At 48.0% G+C, this 21,266-nt stretch overlaps 1 protein-coding gene across 2 annotated transcripts in view; it reads left to right on the forward strand.

Moving 5' to 3' along the window:
• The first annotated feature begins 208 nt into the window (after nt 1-208).
• NIPA1 (NIPA magnesium transporter 1) overlaps nt 209-21,266 on the forward strand; it is a 29,431-nt gene continuing 8,373 nt past the window's right edge. The window contains exons 1-4 of one of the 2 annotated variants that reach the window (XM_076067897.1): nt 209-487; nt 1,246-1,462; nt 2,625-4,742; nt 17,771-17,893. In XM_076067897.1, coding sequence (XP_075924012.1) covers nt 17,779-17,893 — 115 coding nt within the window. In that variant the 5' untranslated portion in view covers nt 209-487; nt 1,246-1,462; nt 2,625-4,742; nt 17,771-17,778. Of the gene's footprint in view, nt 488-1,245; nt 1,463-2,624; nt 4,743-16,833; nt 16,929-17,770; nt 17,894-21,266 lie in introns of those variants that run through there. The other variant, XM_032956776.2, reaches the window with a different exon arrangement.

A 21,266-nucleotide genomic window follows, 5' to 3' on the forward strand; every position in this document is an offset into this window, starting at 1 on the left:
GCAGTCACGAAAGCTGTAAATCAAAATTTAAGTAGAACGTGTTGTCTATATTTATTTAAAGTTGTGCATTTTGATCTGACGTCACATTTATCAAACCCCCCGCCCTCGTCACACATCGTCACAAATATCTGACCCCCCCCCCCCCAGGTGCGTGACGTCATTTAAATGTCCACACGATAAGCCACTTCGTTGAGCTATCATTTGTGATAGCCTGGTCACTTTTGAATAAAGAGCTGTATATTTCAGTGGTCCTCACCTGATTTAAACATATATAGTTTAGTTTAGATTGAATAATTAATAGTTTAGATTGAATAATTATGAGTATGACACCTGCTATGGTGTTGCAACCTGCCCTGCCGAAGGAGGAGGACACGGAACCGCACGTCATCAGCACTACGGCCAGCAGCCGTCAGTGTTACTTCCGTCACCGGCAACAGCGGCAGCTTCATCAGCAGCAGCTGAGTTGAGCCATCTCGCTACACTGCGGGTAGGTTAATGCGCAACAACGCCACTGAATAGCTTGCTCAAAGCAGACTGTCATCTCCATCCACTGTGTTTAACCACCACACTGCAGGTGACAACACCTCAGTCAACCACTCACCCACTCAACCACCACACTGAGGTCACAACAACACGCCCACTCAACCACTCATCCACTCAACCACCACACTGCAGGTCACAACAACACACTCACCCACTCAACCACACTGCAGGTCACAACAACACACTCAACCACTCACCCACTCAACCACCACACTGCAGGTCACAACAATACGCCCACTCAACCACTCATCCACTCAACCACCACAATGCAGGTCACAACAACTCCACCACTCACGCACTCAACCACCACACTTGCAGGCTGCGGTTGACCAAGCAGCAGCATCAGCAGCGACAGACACTTAGCGCGATTGCATCCAACCTCCGGAGACCCGGGGTGCGCGGTCGCATTTGTACCGCAGCACAAACCCAACTTGTGTGGCAAGTGTCACAATTGAGTCGCTTTGTAGTGGAGTTGAGTCGCTTGTGGTGGACACCAGTTGGAGCTCAAGCCACTCACCTGGCGCAGGGAGACAACTGTAGTCAGAAGCTCCTAAATTCCCAAAACGCACGTTTAATATTTTGTGTGAATTATCTTATGACATTGTGCTCTACAATTAAGTGGGAATTTACTGCTACGTTTGTTCCGTGTTAAACTGAAAGAGGGAAGTCGTTGCTTAACGTTCGTCACTGCTGTACACACAGCCGGCGACTTTCCCGGGTTTCGTGACGGCAGTCACAGCAAGAGAAGGTGCAGCAGACGCGAAAGAGGTTAATTCGTGTTGCAGCTCGAGATTATTCGAAACAATCATTTGACTCGAATAACTTGAGCAGGTTTAACCGCCACGACGGCTCACGGAGAGAAACACAGAGACGCAGACGGACACGGAGAAGAGGAACTGAGATCAACGGGACTTTCCAGGTGAAATATTTTACTTAATGTTGTATCTTCCTAAACGCGGTTGTCTTTGTTCTAATTCCTGTTTGGTTGTTTTTGTTGTGATTTCTATTTGGGTTATTGTTGTGGTTCATTGCTTGGGTTTGTAATATTGGTGACCACTGTTGCAAATTAGACTCATTCTGGTCTTTTTAGTTCTCTCCTGCTTAAACAATATATTGACATAATTAAATAAAGATCCACACAGAGACACCGAATAACTGAGATAAGAGGAACCCCGAAGAGCAAGGATATGTAAGTGATAAGAGAGAAGGCAGACATTGCATTGTAATACATTGGATTGTAATACAGTACAATGTATTGTGTTGTAACACTTTGCATTGTAACATTTTGTATTTTCCATTATAGAGGTTTTCGGCTAGATGTCGTAATTATAAATGTGTCGTTAAACACGCCACCACCCGACACAACTAATTAGTAAGGTTCGCCACCGGTGTATTGGAGTGAACCCACAACATTTATAGTTCGAGTACGACGTTTCGCCAGTAATTACAACCAGCCTCATCAGGTGACAGTCTCATCAGGCGACTTTGTATTTTAACACAATGCATTGCAACACATTGTATTGTAACGCATTGTATAGCAACCAATTGTATGTAACACATTGCATTGTAACACATTGCACTGTGACGCTTTGTATGGGCGCCGTGATGGCGATGTTTTCACTACCTCGCCTGGTATACAGGAGGTCGTGGGTTCAATCCCGACCCTGATGCCTGTATATTAGGAGTTTGCATGTTCTCCCCGTGGTCGTGTGGACATTTTCCCAAGTCCACTGGTTTTTCACTCCATATTTAGAATCAACATGCGTTTAGAGTATTTGGCTGCTATACATTTCCACATAATAAGCCACTTTATTGAGCTATCATTTGTGGCCAGCTCGCTTCTGAAAAAAGAGCTGTATAGCTCAGTATGCCTTACCTCGTAAAATAAAAATAGATTCGTTTAGTTTAGATTGTTACACTTTGTATTTTAACACATTGTATTGTAACACATTGCATTATAACACTTTGTATTTTAACACTGCATTATAACACGTATTGTAACATGTAACATTGTAACACATTGAATTATAACACAAGGCTTTGTAACACATTGCAATACATTGCCCTTGTTTGTTTTTCAGGGTCGTCAGGAGACATGGCATTCTTGGGCCTCGCCCTGCTGCTGTTCATCCCCCACATGACGTCCGGGTGCCCGGGCGAATGCGCTTGCTACGGGTCCACCATCGACTGCTCTTTCAGGATGCTGGCATCTGTCCCAAGAGGCCTGCCTGCCGATGCGGAGTGGTTGAGGCTGGACTACAATCAGTTGACCTACCTTTCACACACCGACTTCCCCAACAGCGACAGCATCGCGCGTCTGTGCCTAAACGACAACAGCATACGGAATGTCAGCCGAGGCACCTTTGACCACTTCCCACGACTTCAGATGCTCTCACTTCACGGCAACCTCCTGCAGAGCATCCCATGGGGTGGATTCGATCGGCTCTCCAATCTTATCATGATTCGATTGTACAATAACCCGTGGAACTGCCAGCAAATAGATGTTCTGTACTTGAGTCACTGGATCAAAACCCACAAAGACCTGTTTGATGAATACGACGATGTGAGTTGTTCTACAGGCCTTATGTATGTTAAAGATGTTAAGGATCTTGACTTTGAGGTAATGACCAATGACAGTAAGACATTTCCTACAATCCCGGCAATCAAAACAAGTATTGCTTCTCCTGCAGACGATTTTAGGTGCCCTTTTTATGGTTGTCATTGTAGAAATGAAACCGTTGATTGCACTAATAAAAAGTACTGCTCAATACCTCCAGGTGTACCACAAACCACAAGAATCCTCAACATGAAACACAACAATATAAAATTCATTAATGCCAAAGCCTTTTATACAATGCAAGAATTACAACTATTAGATCTTAGTCATAATGAGATATCATCACTCTCCAATGAGACATTCTACGGCCTCACAAATTTACGGAAACTTTTTATCAGCTTCAATAAACTGAAAATCCTTGACAGAAGTTTACTCCTTCCCTTGACTGGTTTAGAACAGCTGCATCTGAACAATAACCAGCTGAGATGTCTTCACCAGAGTGCATTTAATTCGTTGAAGAAGCTCAGGTTTTTAAACTTGTCAAGCAACAATTTATCTGAAATCCACAAAGGTACATTTAATTCACTCAACAGTCTCGAGGGAATCAATCTCACAATTAACTTTTGGAACTGTAAATGCAAACATATTTTACACCTTGTTCACTGGATGAAAGATAATACTAAAAAGGCTATGTTAGAATCTGTGATGTGCGCAGGTGGTCATAAGCGTGTGGTTGCAGTCAGCCGTCCAGATGTAAGCCACCATCACTGCTTGTCTCAACGTGGTGTGGAGGATTGTAATTTAGGTCAACATTCACGTAATTCATCATCGGGTCACGAAAATAACAGAAACAGTCAGGGGATTAACAGTGGTGCACTCCATAAGTTTTCTTTCAAAATAATATTTGTTCTCTTTAGTTTAACACAGTGGGCAAGAGTTTAACATTTACAATATCTCCCCCTCTCCCCATGTCACCCTTCTTTCTCGCAGAGTGCAAGCATCTATCGATTTTTTGTTTTTAAGTGATGTAAACGTAAACATGAATGCACTCTGTGGAGAAAGTTCCTATAGAAGATTTTTGGCTGGAAAATGCAGTTACTGATGGGCAGAGCTCGTCTGAAAGGCGTGAGGTGGATCGATACAATGTGTAGAATAGACTTCCAGTATAAACCTTCCTCTAGCAATGTTGTCTGATTAAATACCTTTTTTTGCACGCTTTTATTTAACTCACTGTTGCTGTCGTATCCTGAAATCTTGTCACTCAGTTTTAACCCACTTCCCAATGTGGTATCGACTGCAACTTCGCATACTTATGTCGTACTGATGACAATACTATATTCTATCATAAAAAGTAATATATATTTTAAACAATATTTTTACACGCTTTCTATTAACTCTGTCTGTTGTTGTTAACCCACTTCCCAATGTGGTATCGACTGCAAACTTGGTATACTTATCCTGACGACAATACTATATTCTATCATTAAAAATAAAAAAATAAACAGTCTTTTTTATATGTTATGTTTCGGCTTGGCTCTAATTGTCCACGCTCAACTCACGTTGGCTGTAAATGACCACGGCCCCTCACGTTATGGCAAGATTCGGGGCCACTTCCGGGAGTAGTGGAGTCCTGCCATTACGAGTACGGTACATTTCATGAAAGCGTGTTTTTTTTTTAAGTTTTTAAAAAAAATATGACTTTTGGTCTTCATTTAGATTTAAGGTGGGGAGATAAAAAAAACAATTTGGGAGGGAAATGTATTCTGGAAAATTTTAAGGACGTGATTAACGTATGTGGAAGATTCTTTCAGAGGAACTAACCATCGTTGATGTGCATTCCTCCCATTCGTTTTTTGTAAATGATTCTTGACAAGGTAGAGCACCAATAAGCATCGTCAAGAATAAACCTGCTGGTCAACGTACTGTATACATATACTAGCTTTACTACCCGGCTTCGCCGGGGACTTGGATTCACCACGCCCGGCCGCCTTTGTCTCCCCAGTGGCGATATTCACACACCACACCAGTTACTCGTTTAAGGCTGAGTCGACACTACAATGCGTTACGCTTCCACATGCGCGGGTCACGTGACAGATTTGACGTCACAGCTCACTTGCCGTGCAAAAAATATAAGCATAATTGAGCTCCCCCCCCCCCCCCACAAAAAAAAATAAACAAATGTATTTTTATAATTTGTGCATGGTGTACAGTCTGGAAAGTACCCACATGGCAAATTTCAAATTTGTTGCATGTCGGGAAGTACACTAAATATTTTGAACAGACACATATTCACAACTTTGCCTTTTATATATATGGAGATATATGGTGATTATAGGGTGGGGTGATGATCGTGACGTTTTTGTTCTGAAAATATCCACAAGAATTTACGTAATTACAGAGTACATAGCACTCCATCGTGTTCCAGAGTTACCGATCATAACTGAGATTGAAAAAATATATATACTTGTTCTATTTTTATGTGCTGCCTTTAACTAGCCGGGAATAGTTGTGACTGTGCGACCTGGGGAATTCCCAGAAAGGCCATGAGATGTACTGGTTACATATCCCATTTCTTTCATGGAATTGAAATCATTCTGGGAAAGGGAAATGAATAACGGATATATTTCCCCCCTCTATCGCGAATGGGCCTGTATGAGGATGTTTCTGGCACGTCAGGCTGGGTGGTGCAGTGGCAAGAATACTCGGATCGCAATTGTAAGGTTCAGAGTTCTGATCCCCAATCGGGGATCAACTCGAACCATCACCCCTCGCTCTGTGGGAAGTCAGTAGTGGCTGTACTGTGGATAAACTGATCCCTGCCATAGGAATGTGCAATGGACACCAATGACTCACTGATTCACCAACACAAATGAGCACTGGAATGCTCTAAGTATGAGGGTATTGTTGTTATTTCAAATGAAGACAGAGAAGAGGGTGGTGCAAAGTAAACTACCTTGATTAGACTAAAAACTTGGCCCACACGTTCCGTCAACATGCAGAAGGTTTCAACAACACACAGTAGCGTGTACTGTGTGTGTAAAACAAGCTCTCAGCCTTAAGCACTTTGCAACGCCACCAGTTCCTGAAGAACTGCACTGTTGTCATCTTAAGTCACCATCACTGAATTCAACAATACACAACACATTTTGATTTAAATCTTTCGTGACTGCAGGGATTCATAACACAGCAAAAAAGATATTGCTGTGTTTTTCACAACTGATGATGATTAAGCAATCATCATGTGTTGCAGTCGAAACGTCGTGAGAATTGTATTGTTTACATCATTAGACCTCCTTTGCCAGTTCCAAAATATATTGGTTTGTATTTGTATTATTTTATTGTTTCCCTTCTACGTGACTTTACCGAAAGAACCAAGAATACACAATACATTGTTGTGTGTTGTATGTATGTACGTAGGCAACTGTGCTAGTTGGAGGTGAGAGGGAAGGACAACAAACTAAACACAAAAAAGCAGTTCTAAAGAAATTAGTTTTCAATCTATAAATTGCTGTTGACACTTTGTATATCCTGCCCTGCACTAATTATTTAGCAATGGATTTTATCGTCATGTGCATGTTTGAGTTAGCATGAGGAATGTATGCTCTTCATCTGCTGATTCATGCGTATGCGGTGTTAACTCAATGCATACCGCAATACAATTGTCCTTCAGACATGAAACTGAGTGTGGACGTTAGAAGATATTCAAGATCCTGTGAGAGTTTTCACTAGAATAAGCCCTTGTGTGTTGTCTTCGAGGCTAACTTAAGATAGTAAGCTATCTAGATAGCCGAATGGAGATTGGAATACAATGTATATCCTATATCTGTCTGTACACATAACAAAAATAACAGAATTGTTACACTTCCTGTCAACTACAATCCCTTCTGGGAATATATATTTACATCAGCATTCATTCATTAAAGCACACTCTGGACAGATCGTATGTGTGCTGTTTAGAGTATTTGGCTGATAAAAATGTCCACGTGATGAGTCACTTCGTTGAGCTTCCGTTTGTGGCCAGGTCGCTTATGAAAAGAGCTGTATATCACAGTGGGACTTACCTGCTAAAATAAAATTAAAATTGTGTAGTTGAATAGATTAGCCATATGGTGTCACATTCGCAGCCACGCAAGTTTGAACCAATGCTGGTGAACTGCCAGATGCCAAAGGCAAGGGCCCTCTCTGTGAAGTTCCATGCAAACTTATATAATACACAACATAATCATCAGTGTCACTGTGGAGAATATAAGTATCGAAATAAATAAGCAGACAAGATATCTCTTCATAGATCTTCTCTCCAAGTATTTTTACACCACCTATTAACCACAAGTGTACTCCCAGAAGGCTGTGTGGTTGATGGAAGGGCACAAAGTGGTGTAAGGTAACCCTATATTTACGAAAGAAATGCGTTCTTTAAAAAAAACGCGTACATCGACATTTCTTGAATCGGAATGGATTTTCCCATTAATTAAATTCTAAAAATTATGGATGGGTTTCGGACAGTCATTGAAATTATACTCCCAACCTAAAAATGTACACGTATAGCACTTTCAAAATACAAAAATAATAATAAAGAACATTAATATTGCAACGATTGAATAATGATTTTAAAAAAAAATAACTAACCATCTCAGGGAACTCGCCAAAATACCTGCTGCATTTTGGAATGACCGGCAAGGCGATGTGGAGGCGTTACTGTTACACGGCAAGGACACCGTGACAATGTTGTGGATGGATGACGACGCAGCCTCACGGGTGGCTTCTTGTTTGATGATGTCGTGGCGCGTGCCGTTGTGAACTTCCGATCACGCGAACATTTTTTTTCGTGAATTGAAAAGTGTCCATAATTTGTAAAGTTCATGAACGCCAAATTTAGTCAACCGAGCGTTCGTGAATCGAGGGATGCCTGTACTTGTGTTTTTGATTTGGAGGGACAGCTTTGTGAAAGAGGTGAATTGTCTGCTTATTGTTGTTGTTTCTTATATTCTCCACAACGATGCTCGTGAATACTTTGTGTAATGGAAATTGAGGTGACGCATTACCACATCAAGGCAGTTTAAATCTCGCTCTGGGTGATGTGACCTTTCAAACACCTTGCTATTTGCCAGCATAGCAGGCTGCGTGTCAGTACTTCAGTACTTCGGAAGACTGTATATACGTGGCAAAGCAAGGCTTAATGTACAAGCAAATATGTATCCATGTGAATCATTATGGTTGTTTATTACTGGGTCTCCGTGCTGTGATTGTCTGTGATGTGTTTATCATCATGTATTTACCTTTCTAATATTGAAATGCACTATTTTTTCGTTATACTTTGTGTAATTGTATTCGTTAAAGGACAAAATATTAATGTTACTCTTGACTGGTAATCTGGTATAAGTATGAAAATTAAATAACAGTAGCATTTAATATTTGTAATCGACATGGATTCACTCACACAGACTTCTGGGACAAGTGCTGTTTACGAGCACCTACAAAAGCCGGAAGGCTTCCAAGGTGGCCAGCACCACGCTCGGCCACTTTTGTCTCCCTCGTGGCGATGTTTATACAAACTTGATTTGGAGCTTCCGTTACTGCAGGAATTACTCTTTGGTTCTTTCGGTAAAGTCACGTAGAAATCAAAAATAATTAAATAATGCCATACGACGTTTCGATTGCAAAACAAGCAATCATCATCAGCTACGAATGAATTAGAAAACAAACCTAGTAAACTTAGAAATGTAATGCAATGCAACACAGAGAGTCGGCAACATAACAGTCAACACCCTACCTGGTTGATTACGTTCTTCCAAAGATTGCTAAATTTGAGAGACAAAACACAGACATATAGACACATAGACTGTTTACAAGCAGAGACACACACACACATAGGCACAGAGAGAGAGACAACACAGAGACACACAAAGAGAGACACACACACATAGATAACACACAGAGAGACACACACATAGGTACACAGAGAGAGATAACACATAACACAGTGACACAGAGAGAGAGAGACACACATAGGCACACAGAGACAACACAGAGACACAAAGAGAGACACACACATAGGCACACAGAGAGAGATAACACAGAGACACAGAGAGACACACACATAGGCACACAGAGAGATAACACAGAGAGAGACATACACATAGGTACACAGAGAGAGATAACACATAACACAGTGACACAGAGAGAGAGACACACAACATAGGCACACAGAGAAACAACGATGTCGGGGGGTTAGAGAAATTAGCATGTCAATGAGAGATTTGCAGCTTTCGTGACTACAGGAAATACTATAGCGACAACACAAGGACACAGCGAGAGAGAAAACACACTTAAACAAACTTAGTAAAATGTAATCGTCGTATGCAATTATTTAATGTATTTTTCTTTCTACGTGACTTTAACGAAAGAACCAAAGAGATGTTTATACAGTGCAGCAGTTAACATTTTTTAGGCTGAGTCGATCTAGGGGAGGCCCAGGACCGGTTCATATAGTCGTGACTGGTGTTGGCCGTGAGCAGGAATCGAACTCTGGTGGTCGGGTTTGTAGCGCAGCGTACGTAGCACGAACTGCTCGCTACACCACACAACTTGACAAAATATGCAGAACTAAAAGGCGAACTTGACCACCGAAAGAACCAAAGAGTATGGATTCCTGCAGTCACGAAAGCTTCAAATCAAGATTGACAACAACAGTTTCCCATTCGTCATCGCTTCTTCCGCACTGTGTTCACCGCACTGCAGGTCACGAGAACACACTCACCCACCCACTCACTCATCCACCCGCTCACTCACTCACCCGCCCACTCACCCACTCGCTCACTCACCCACCCGCTCACCCACTCACCGCACTGCAGGTCACGAGAACACACTCACCCACCCACTCACCCACCCACTCACCCACTCATCCACCCACTCACCCACTCACTCACCCACCCACTCACCCACTCACTCACCCACCCACCCACTCACCGCACTGCAGGTCACGAGATCACACTCACCCACCCACTCACTCACCCACTCACCCACCCACTCACCCACCCACTCACCCACCCACTCACTCACCCACTCACCACGCTGAAGGTCACGAGAACACACTCACCCACCCACTCACCCACCCACTCACCCACCCACTCACCCACTCACTCACCCACTCACTCACTCACCCACTCACTCACCCACCTGCTCACCCACTCACCCACCCGCTCACCCACTCACCTACCCACTCACTCACCCCCCCTTTACCGCACTGCAGGTCACGAGAACACACTCACCCACCCACTCACCCACCCACTCACTCACCCACTCACCACGCTGCAGGTCACGAGAACACACCCACTCACTCACCCACTCACCCACCCACTCACCCACCCACTCACTCACTCTCTCACCCACTCACTCACTCACCCACTCACCCACCCGCTCACCCACTCATTCACCCACCCACTCACCCACCCACTCACTCACCCACCCACTCACCCACCCACCCACTCACCCACCCACTCACCCACTCACTCGCCCACCCACTCGCCCACTCACTCGCCCACCCACTCACCCACTCACTCACCCACCCACTCACCCACCCACTCACCCACCCACTCACCCACCCACTCACTCACCCACCCACTCACCGCACTGCAGGTCACGAGAACACACTCACCCACCCACTCACCCACTAACTCACCCACCCACTCACCGCACTGCAGGTCACGAGAACACACCCACTCAACAAGAACAACAACCGCCATTCGCCACTAAGTGGCAGTGACATCACCACGACGCTTGTGCCAGGCCATGTGCACCTTGAGGCCACGTGAAGTGTCGAACGCCCGCTGGCAGGAGGTTACGAGGGCAGACCCAAGTGCCACGGGTCGACTGACTAAGATGACTGAGATGGCTGGCTAATGTACCACCTGTGCCCTCTACTGTGCCAACCTGCTGTGCTTTAGCCACCCGGCGCTCCGCTCGTTGTTGTGAGCGTCGCTCCTCCGCCCTCAGTTGTTGTGGGAGGGCGACTACCTCTAACTGCCCAGTAGCGTCCTTCACTAGCCTCCTCCACAGAGGCCGATCTTGACACCGCTGGTACCAGTCAACGGCAAGTCCACTCCGCTCAACGTCCTCCTGTACCACATCACTCTATCTCTTCTCTAGCCCGTGGCGCACCCGTTTAACCCCCTCGATCCGGCCGAACAAAAGCTGTTTCGGCATGTGGTGGCTGGGGATGCGGGTTACGTGACCCAGCCAACGCAGCCTTGCATGCCGGAGGAGCTCACCGATGGGACCTTGCCCAGATCTTTCAAGGATTTGTGAGCTCACACAATCCAACCTGGTTAAACCCAGGATGCCCAGGATGGATCGTAGGCAGGCTAGCCTAAATGTTTCTAACCGGCGAAGATATTCCATTAGGGGGGTCCACGTTTCGCAAGCGTAGAGAAGGGAGGGAATGACCGTGGCCGAGAAGACCTGAAGCTTTAGTGCGGAGCGACAGACCAGGTAGCTTCCACACAGGGTTACGCAACCGATGAAAAGATATTGCCGCTCGACTGATTCGGAGTGAGACCTCTGCTGTTAAACTGGAGCCGGTCATAAGCACACTGCCCAGGTATGGGAAACTCTCCACTCTCTCCACAACTGCCCCATCACCGATTGGGAGTTGTGGAGGTGGAGTGTCCGATGGTACAAAATACACAGGCAGGTGCTTAGTTTTGGTGTGGCTGATCGTAAGGCCACATCTCTTAGTGGCACGCTCCAGTCTCAGCATCAGCGTCTCCAACTCCTCCTCTGAATGAGCAGCTATTACCAAATCATCGGCATACGTAACGTGGTTTAGCAATAGGAAGCCATCTCTTGACCGCACCCGGGCATCGATCAGCCTCCCATTATATCTGTACCATATGGAGATTCCCCCGGTACAGCTATTGAAGGCTTCACAAACTACGTGGTCAAAGTAGATGTTACATAATGTGGGAGCCAGAGGACATCCCTGTCGCACCCCAAGGTGTACAGGGAATGGCTCTGACTCCCTGCCACGTAGTTTTACCCGTGCCCGCTCACCATCATGAAGGTCCTTAATGATCGTGAGCAGAGGGTCAGGGACTCCAAAAGCATGAAGAACAACCCAGAGCCCAGGCCTACTGATGGTATCATAGGCCTTGACCAGGTCAATAAAGCAGAGATGTAGGTCTTGCTGGAATTCCCTACACCTCTGCTGTAGCAGACGGACAGAAAATATGCTATCTGTGCAGGACTGCCCTTTCCTGAAACCGCATTGGGGCTCCACAAGCCTCTCCTCAGCGTGCCTGGCAAGACGATGTTGAATAATCCTTGCCAGGACCTTTCCCGGCACACTGAGGAGTGAGATGCCCCTGTGGTTGTTACAGTCTGTGCGGTCCCCCTTCTTAAAGAGGGGGACCACCAGGGCATCCTTCCAATCCTGAGGAACCCGTCCAGTGGTCCAGACTGTTGTTATGATGTCATATAGGGCAGTCTGTGCACAAACGCCACCCTCCCTCAGCATTTCGCTTGGGAGATCATCTCTGCCCGCTGCCTTTCCTGGTCTCAGACTCTGGATCGCCTTCAGTACTTCCTCAACAGATGGCACCTCGGCCAGCCACTCACAGGGGATGACTTCTTCCTCCCAATATTTGAGGCACTGCAGCCTCAGCAGGGTCATCCCCACTTTGTGCCACGATGTTTTCACAGCTGAGGGATTTTCCTTCCCCCAGGACCTCAGAAATGCTCAGCAAATCTGCAAACCTTTTCCTGGGGGTCGGAGATTGGATCACCATTTTTTCCCCTAATGATGGTAATAGGTGTGGCGCTGCAGGTTACGTTTTTGATGGAGTTAAATAGAGATTTGTGATCGTGGGCCACTGAGGCAGACTCCATCTCCTCAGCAACCCGCGACCACCACCCATCCTTGAAGCCCCTCACGGCTCTCCGAACCTCCGAGCGAAGGCTGCGGTAAGCCTCCTCATTCTCTGACGTGGGATTCTGTAGCCGATGACAGTGGACCTATCGCTTTTCTCAACTATCCCGAACATCTCCTCTGTCAGCCAGGGTCTCTGGGGAGGTCTGGACCGCGTACCCAAAGCAGTCAATGCAGCTGCATGAGTCACAGTCCTAAACCTTGCCCATTTTCCCTCGACATCAGGAGGAGTGGGGGACGACGACAACCCCAGCCACAAGCGATGATGAAATTCTCGCTTGCAACTTTCATCAGATAACTGAGACCAGGCCACTTTAGGTTGGAATGGGGTCCTGGGTGTAAACCCACCACCAGAGTGGAAGAATAGCAGGCGCATCTTACAGATGACAAGTTGATGGTCAGAGGGCAGATCAGCTCCACTTTAGGTCCTGGTGTCAAGGACATAGGCTCGCATCCGCTGGTCAGTCACTATGTAGTCCAGCAGATGTTCTTGCTTGGACCCGGCATGCATCCATGATGTTGTGTGGATGCGCCGATGCCGGAACAGCGTGTTGGTAATTACAAGCCCATGGGCTGCACAAAAATCTAGCAGCCTCCTACCGTTGTTATTGAGCTGATCTGGCCCATGCCCTCCAATCACTCCAGACCAGGTGCCAGCATCATGACCAACTCGGGCATTGAAGTCACCCAACAAGATGACTCTATCCCGAGGGGCCACTTTAGCCAACACCTGTGACAGGAGGTCATAGAAGGCATCTGACTCATCGGCTTTGCCTGCATCCCTCCATGGATGTTCGTCTTCAGAGAGGCATAAGTAACCCCGACCACCACTCTTCGCCTCCGGTTGATGGGAAGGCGAGCCCAAAGTAGCCTGGGGCTTACAGCTTCCCACACCTCACCGCCACGCTCCCACGCCCCCTTCATTCTTTTGTTCAAAAGAAGAGCCACACCCTGTTGTTTGGCAGTCTGCTGCCCCGAGTAGAGGACTGTCCACCCCTCATGGTGGCAAGAGCCAGAACCGGTCCACTGGACCTCCTGAATGCCACAGAGATCCAGGCGGTACCGGTCCAGCTCCCGACAGAGGAGTTGCAGCCTCTCCTCCGCAGTGAGCGTTCGAACATTCCACGTGGCCACACGAAGTAGCTTTTCGTTGTTTCTGGAGGAGCCCCAAGGGTAGAGATTCAATCTCCTGGCTCCACCAATTGGGGTTTGGCCAGGCAACATCATAGACGCCTGTCCTCCCGGGGCCTCCGGCACAAGCTTATTAGTTATATATTTTAGACGTGGTTTAGTGGTACATTTTTGAAGGTGGAGGGGTTACCAGCCCCTCGCACCCGTCCAGAGCCCCCGTTTAGCCACTGTGGTGGTCACAGACGCCACGAGGGGAGGAGCCAATCGGAATTGGCCCTCCCCCCACAGCACTGTCCACGACAGAGTTGCCCGTCCAGCACCGCGAGGAGGTAGGGGGTTGTTTTGCCGGACACCCACTCACTCACCCACCCACTCACCGTACGGCAGGTCACAAGAACACACTCACCCACTCACTCACCCATCCACTCACCGCACTGCAGGTCACCTCACATCTATTTCCGCCTCTTCCCTTGCACTGCTCCACTTTCAAATTCAATCCCCATCATCTTTTTTCCCAAGCTCTTTTAATAACGATCTTGGCTCAATTCAATAAACGCATTACACGCTTACCCATTACAACTTGGACAGGACTGTTTGTTGACGTTTATAGGCCTTTGAGCTCGGTGCTGAGCAACTGTGTTTTGTTATCATCCATGATGAATGGAATATATTTTAAACCTCGCCCACAATCTCAAACCACGGGCATCCTGGAATTGTACTGATTTCTGTTCGGATGGCAGGAAATCCTTTGTTACAGCTACTGTGATGCCGCCGCCACGGAGCCGATCGGCGGGTGGCCCACCTGCGATCTCGCCGCTCCGAGCGGCGAGGCCGACATTGCTCCACCCCACCACCTCCCCACCCCCCCCCCACCGGAACACACACGCACGCACTCCCCCCCACCATTAGAGCGCGTGGGGAGACACCCTGGCCGACAGGTTTTCACCCAGAAGCCCTCGTAAAGGGATAATCTTCACGGTTTCCTGCAGCCAGGGAATTGGACGGTCTCCCCCGACGCTAACACCCACCGCGGCGCCGTGACTTTGGTTGTAATTACATGGTCACGACGGGGCTGCCGAGCCACCGCGGGTAGACAGCACACACAACACACACGGGTCAGCAGGCAGGTAGGAGGGCAGAGCCACGAGCGGCGGGAAAGCAGGGTCGCCCTCTGGCTGGAGGGTCGCTGAGCAGGTAAATTTAGATGCGGACGTCGCTGAAAGCAACGGCCCGGGGGATGCTGGGATACAGATGGGCCTACCGATTGGCGGGTGATCCCAGCGAGCTGATTGGCCCGCGAGTCGGCACCAGGTAGCCCCTTTGATGTAGAAAGAATAAAGCGGGTCAGGGCGAAGGAAAAAGGCTCTCTGGCTACTCGAGTCAACCCCAGGCCCGTCAACTCCCGAGTCCAGCCGCGCGAACGTCCGTGGGACGTATCGACGCGCCGCGAGGACCAGACGGCAGTGACGACGAACCGTGAGTAAGAGAGAGAGAGAGGGAGTTGGGACTTAGCTTAAGGGCAAAACCGGAGAGGGTAAAGGGGAGAAGGACAGGTAGAGTGTAGTGCCGACTATCGAGAGATAGATCGGTCCTGCCCCGCTGATCCCGACTGACTCGGTTAAATAAGGGCTCGCCGACGCGGTGGAATAAATCGTCGGCGGTTACATAACGGACTGGTGTGGTTATTGCGGAAGCGTGGGTGCGCTTGCTGTCGCGGTGGTCGTTACATAACAGACTGGTGTGGTGGTTTTTGCGAGGGTGTGGAAAGAGAGTGGAAGCGTGGGTTCGCTTGCTGTTCTCGGTGGTCGCCGCGTGTGTGGAGCGGCGCCGCGTGGATTGTGTGCGCTACGAACCGTCGGCTGCGGACTCCTGCGTTGCGAGCGGATACCCGTCTCGCACGCATGCCCATCGCATAGCCCTTTAAACCCGTTTAAACCAATCCCCCCAAGCGTCGGAGTGAGCACGAACGACGTCGCTTACCCTCCGACCTTTGACCCCCTGTTACCCGCGTGTGATTGGTGCGTGGGACTGCGCGGGCGGGGAGCGTCGCGTTTGGGTGCCGGCGAAGCGCTAGCGGGTCCCAGGGAGGTCGAGTGTGATGCCCCACCGGCAGGAGACCCGGACTCGGGGGGGGACGGCACAGGGGGGGGAACAGGAGCGCGACGACCTTTCCCCGCCAGGGGAGGAGTGCGGCGGCGGCAGCTCCCACACTAGTGGAGAGTCTGGGAGCGTCGGTACTTCGCGGACAGGGTCGCAGGCAGGGGAGATCCCGGGGGCCGGCGACCCTAACACTACCTGCAGAGGGTTGATAGATGTAGGCAACACTAATCTACGGGAATTAATGAGTGAGCAGGACTCTCAATGAATGTATGCGTATGAGTCTATGTGAAGTTTCGTGCTGTACTTTAGAATGAGGCATATTGTCTACTTCAAGTTTAACACGTAGGCTTTCGCGACCAATACTATTCATAATAAACGTTTTGCCAAATCGCCCGATGATTGCTGGATGTAATTACCAACGATGCACACAGCAACAACACTGACCCTTCTGCGAAAACTTGACCGGAACCTCCTGAAATCGAGTCTTCAGACTTTTCTGGGTAACCGAACGTGACCCTAAGTAAGAGGAATAAGAATTGGCTGCATGGTTCATGCTGGAGAGATGAGTGGTCTGGGCGAAACCATTCTGGCCGTGCCCCCCCCACCACCTCCCGTGGAGTGGTTTGTCCCGGCTGGCGCGGGTGCGGAAGCGCTGCCGCTGTGGATCCCGGCTCGGTGAGTCAGCGGCGACTGCCCCCCTCATTTAATTATTCACTCATTCAATCTTCACTTATTCATATAGACTTTTACCCATTCATGGAGACTCCTGCATATTCACTTAGACATTCTTCACAATGTTGTTATCCACCACCCATTGCGTGCAAAGTTATTGATCGCAGGCGGGCGCCACCAAATGTAAAGTTTCCCCCGGGTAGCCTTTAACAAACTGTTGGAGCAAGTGCTGTTAGCGAGCACATATTAAGGCCGGGGCGTCACACGAGTGAGTTGGTGACCAAGACCACGCCAGGCCGTCTTTGCCTCCCCAGTGCTGATGGTACTCGCTTAAGGCTGAGTAGACCTAAAGGAGGCCCAGGACCGCGAGCGGGAAATCGAACTCTGGTGGCTGGGGTTTGGTAAGCGCAGTGCGCCACCCGCTACGCCACCGCCCCCGCCTCACACGGGGGCGGTGTGTGGCGGCGCAATCCCACGGGAGCCCTGACCGCGATGACTCGGATCGAGAGGTCGCAGTGGGGTCGCGACCTCGCCCCGCCACACACGCTGCACAACGACGTGCGCTGCTATTACAAAAGTCCTCGGCCTGTATCCAGATGTCCGGCACAAACGAGCGAATGTCGTGTGGGACCACCAATTCAAAAATCGAGTTCGGAGAAGATATCGCCGCACTTTCGCTTTTGATTTCTGGCCGTAAGTTTTTTTTTGGGTTAGACCGCAAAACTAATATTGTGGATCCAATATCCATAATATTGGATCCATAATATTGGATGCAATATTGGTTATGCGATGGATAATATTGGTCGTGAAAGCATACATTTTAAATTGCTTTCTGCCATTCACAGAGACGGAGATGGAGGAGGCCACGGCCTCAACGCTCGGCGTGGCCGTGGCGATCGCGTGCAGCCTCCTCAATGGGACCTCCTTCGTGGTGCAGAAGATGGGTATTGGGCGGGCGCAGAGGGCAGGTGCGGGGCATTCACTCGACACATGCACCGCCAACTCAACACAGCACGCACACCATTAACCCAACTCGCGCACCGCTAACTCTCAACACACACCGCTAACTCAACACCCCCACCTCTAACTCAACACACACCGCTAACTCTAAACACACACACCGCTAACTGAACGTGCACACCACTAACTCAATGTGCACACCACTAACTCAACACACACACACCACTAACTCAACACACACACCGCTAACTCAACACACACACTGCTAACTCAACACACACAACGCTAACTCAACACACACACTGCTAACTCAACACACACACTGCTAACTCAACACACACACCACTAACTCAAAGTGCACACCGCTAGCTCAACACACACACCGCTAACTCAACACACATACCGCTAACTCAACACACACACCACTAACTCAATGTGCACACCGCTAACTCAACACACACCACTAACTCAATGTGCACACCGCTAACTCAACACACACACCACTAACTCAATGTGCACACCGCTTACTCAACACACACACCGCTAACTCAACACACATACCGCTAACTCAACACACACACCACTAACTCAATGTGCACACTGCTAATGCAACATACACACCACTAACTCAATGTGCACACCGCTTACTCAACACACACACTGCTAACTCAACATGCATACACACCGCTAACTCAACACACACCACTAACTCAACGTGCACACCACTAACTCAACACACACACCGCTAACTTAACACACACACCAGTAACTCAATGTGCACACCGCTAACTCAACACACACACCACTAACTCAATGTGCACACCGCTAACTCAACACACACACCACTAACTCAATGTGCACACCGCTTACTCAACACACACACCGCTAACTCAGCACACATACCGCTAACTCAGCACACACACCACTAACTCAATGTGCACACCGCTTACTCAACACACACACCGCTAACTCAGCACACATACCGCTAACTCAGCACACACACCACTAACTCAATGTGCACACCGCTAACTCAACACACACACTGCTAACTAAATGTGCACACCACTAACTCAACACACACACCGCTAACTAAATGTGCACACCACTAACTCAACAGACACACACCACTAACTCAACACACACACCAGTAACTCAATGTGCACACAGCTAACTCAGCACACACACCACTAACTCAATGTGCACACAGCTCACTCAACACACACACCACTAACTCAATGTGCACACTGCTAACTCAACACACACCGCTAACTCAATGTGCACACCGCTAACTCAACACACACACCGCTAACTCAACACACACACCACTAACTCAATGTGCACACCGCTAACTCAACACACACATCGCTATCTTAACGTGCACACCGCTAACTAAATGTGCACACCGCTAACTCAACAGACACACACCGCTAACTCAACACTCACACACACCACTAACTCAACGTGCACACCTATTACTCAACACACACAGCACTAACTCAACACACATACCACTAACTCAATTTGTACACCGCTAACTCAACACACACACCGCTAACTCAACAAACACACCATAACTCAATGTGCACACCCCTAACTCAACACACACACCGCTAACTCAATGTGCACACCGCTAACTCAATACACACACCGCTAACTAAATGTGCACACCGCTAACTCAGCACACACACCGCTAACTCAACACACACACCGCAAACTAAATGTGCACACCACTAACTCAACACGCACACCACTAACTCAACACACACACCGCTAACTCAACACACACACCGCTAACTCAACACACACACCACTAATTCAATGTGCACACCGCTAACTGAACACACACACCGCTAACTCAACACACACACCAGTAACTCAATGTGCACACCGCTAACTCAACACACACACCGCTATCTTAACGTGCACACCGCTAACTAAATGTGCACACTGCTAACTCAACAGACACACACCGCTAACTCAACACTCACACACACCACTAACTCAACGTGCACACCTATTACTCAACACACACAGCACTAACTCAACACACATACCACTAACTCAATTTGTACACCGCTAACTCAACACACACACCGCTAACTCAACACACACACCACTAACTCAATGTGCACACCTCTAACTCAACACACACACCGATAACTCAATGTGCACACCGCTAACTCAACACATACACCACTAACTCAATGTGCACACCGCTAACTCAACACACACACCACTAACTCAATGTGCACACCGCTAACTCAACACATTGCTAACTCAACACACACACCACTAACTCAATGTGCACACCGCTAACTCAATACACACACCGCTAACTAAATGTGCACACTGCTAACTCAGCACACACACCGCTAACTCAACACACACACCGCAAACTAAATGTGCACACCACTAACTCAACACGCACACCACTAACTCAACACACACACCGCTAACTCAACACACACACTGCTAACTCAACACACACACCACTAATTCAATGTGCACACCGCTAACTCAACACACACACCGCTAACTCAACACACACACCGCTAACTCAACACACATACCAGTAACTCAATGTGCACACCGCTAACTCAACATACACACCGCGAACTAAATGTGCACACCACTAACTCAACACACACACCACTAACTCAACACACACACTGCTAACTCAACACACACACTGCTAACTCAACACACACCCCACTAACTCAACACACACACCACTAACTCAACACACACACTGCTAACTCAACACACACACCGCTAACTCAACACACACCACTAACTCAATGTGCACACCGCTAACTCAACACACACACCACTAACTCAATGTGCACACCGCTAACTCAACACACACACCGCTAACTCAACACACACCGCTAACTTAACACACACACCACTAACTCAATTTGTACACCGCTAACTCAACACACACACCGCTAATTCAACACACACACCACTAACTCAGTGTACACCGCTAACTCAACACACACACACCACTAACTCAATGTGCACACCGCTAACTCAACAGACACACACCGCTAACTCAACACACACACACCACTAACTCAACGTGCACACCTATAACTTAACACACACAGCACGAACTCAACACACATACCTCTAACTCAATGGTTACACCGCTAACTCAACACACACACCGCTAACCTAATGTGCACACCGCTAACTCGATGTGCATACAGCTACAGTGAGGAAAAAAGCATTTGATCCCCTGCTGATTTTGTACGTTTGCCCACTGACAAGGAAATGATCAGTACATAATTTTAATGGTAGGTTTATTTGAACAGTGAGAGACAAAATAACAACAACAAAATCCAGAAAAACGCATGTCAAAAATGTTATAAGTTGATT

The sequence above is a fragment of the Petromyzon marinus genome, chromosome 18 (assembly GCF_048934315.1).
Source record: "Petromyzon marinus isolate PM22_M1 ecotype Great Lakes invasive population chromosome 18, UKy_Petmar_22M1.pri1.0, whole genome shotgun sequence".
Classification (NCBI taxonomy): domain Eukaryota; kingdom Metazoa; phylum Chordata; class Hyperoartia; order Petromyzontiformes; family Petromyzontidae; genus Petromyzon; species Petromyzon marinus.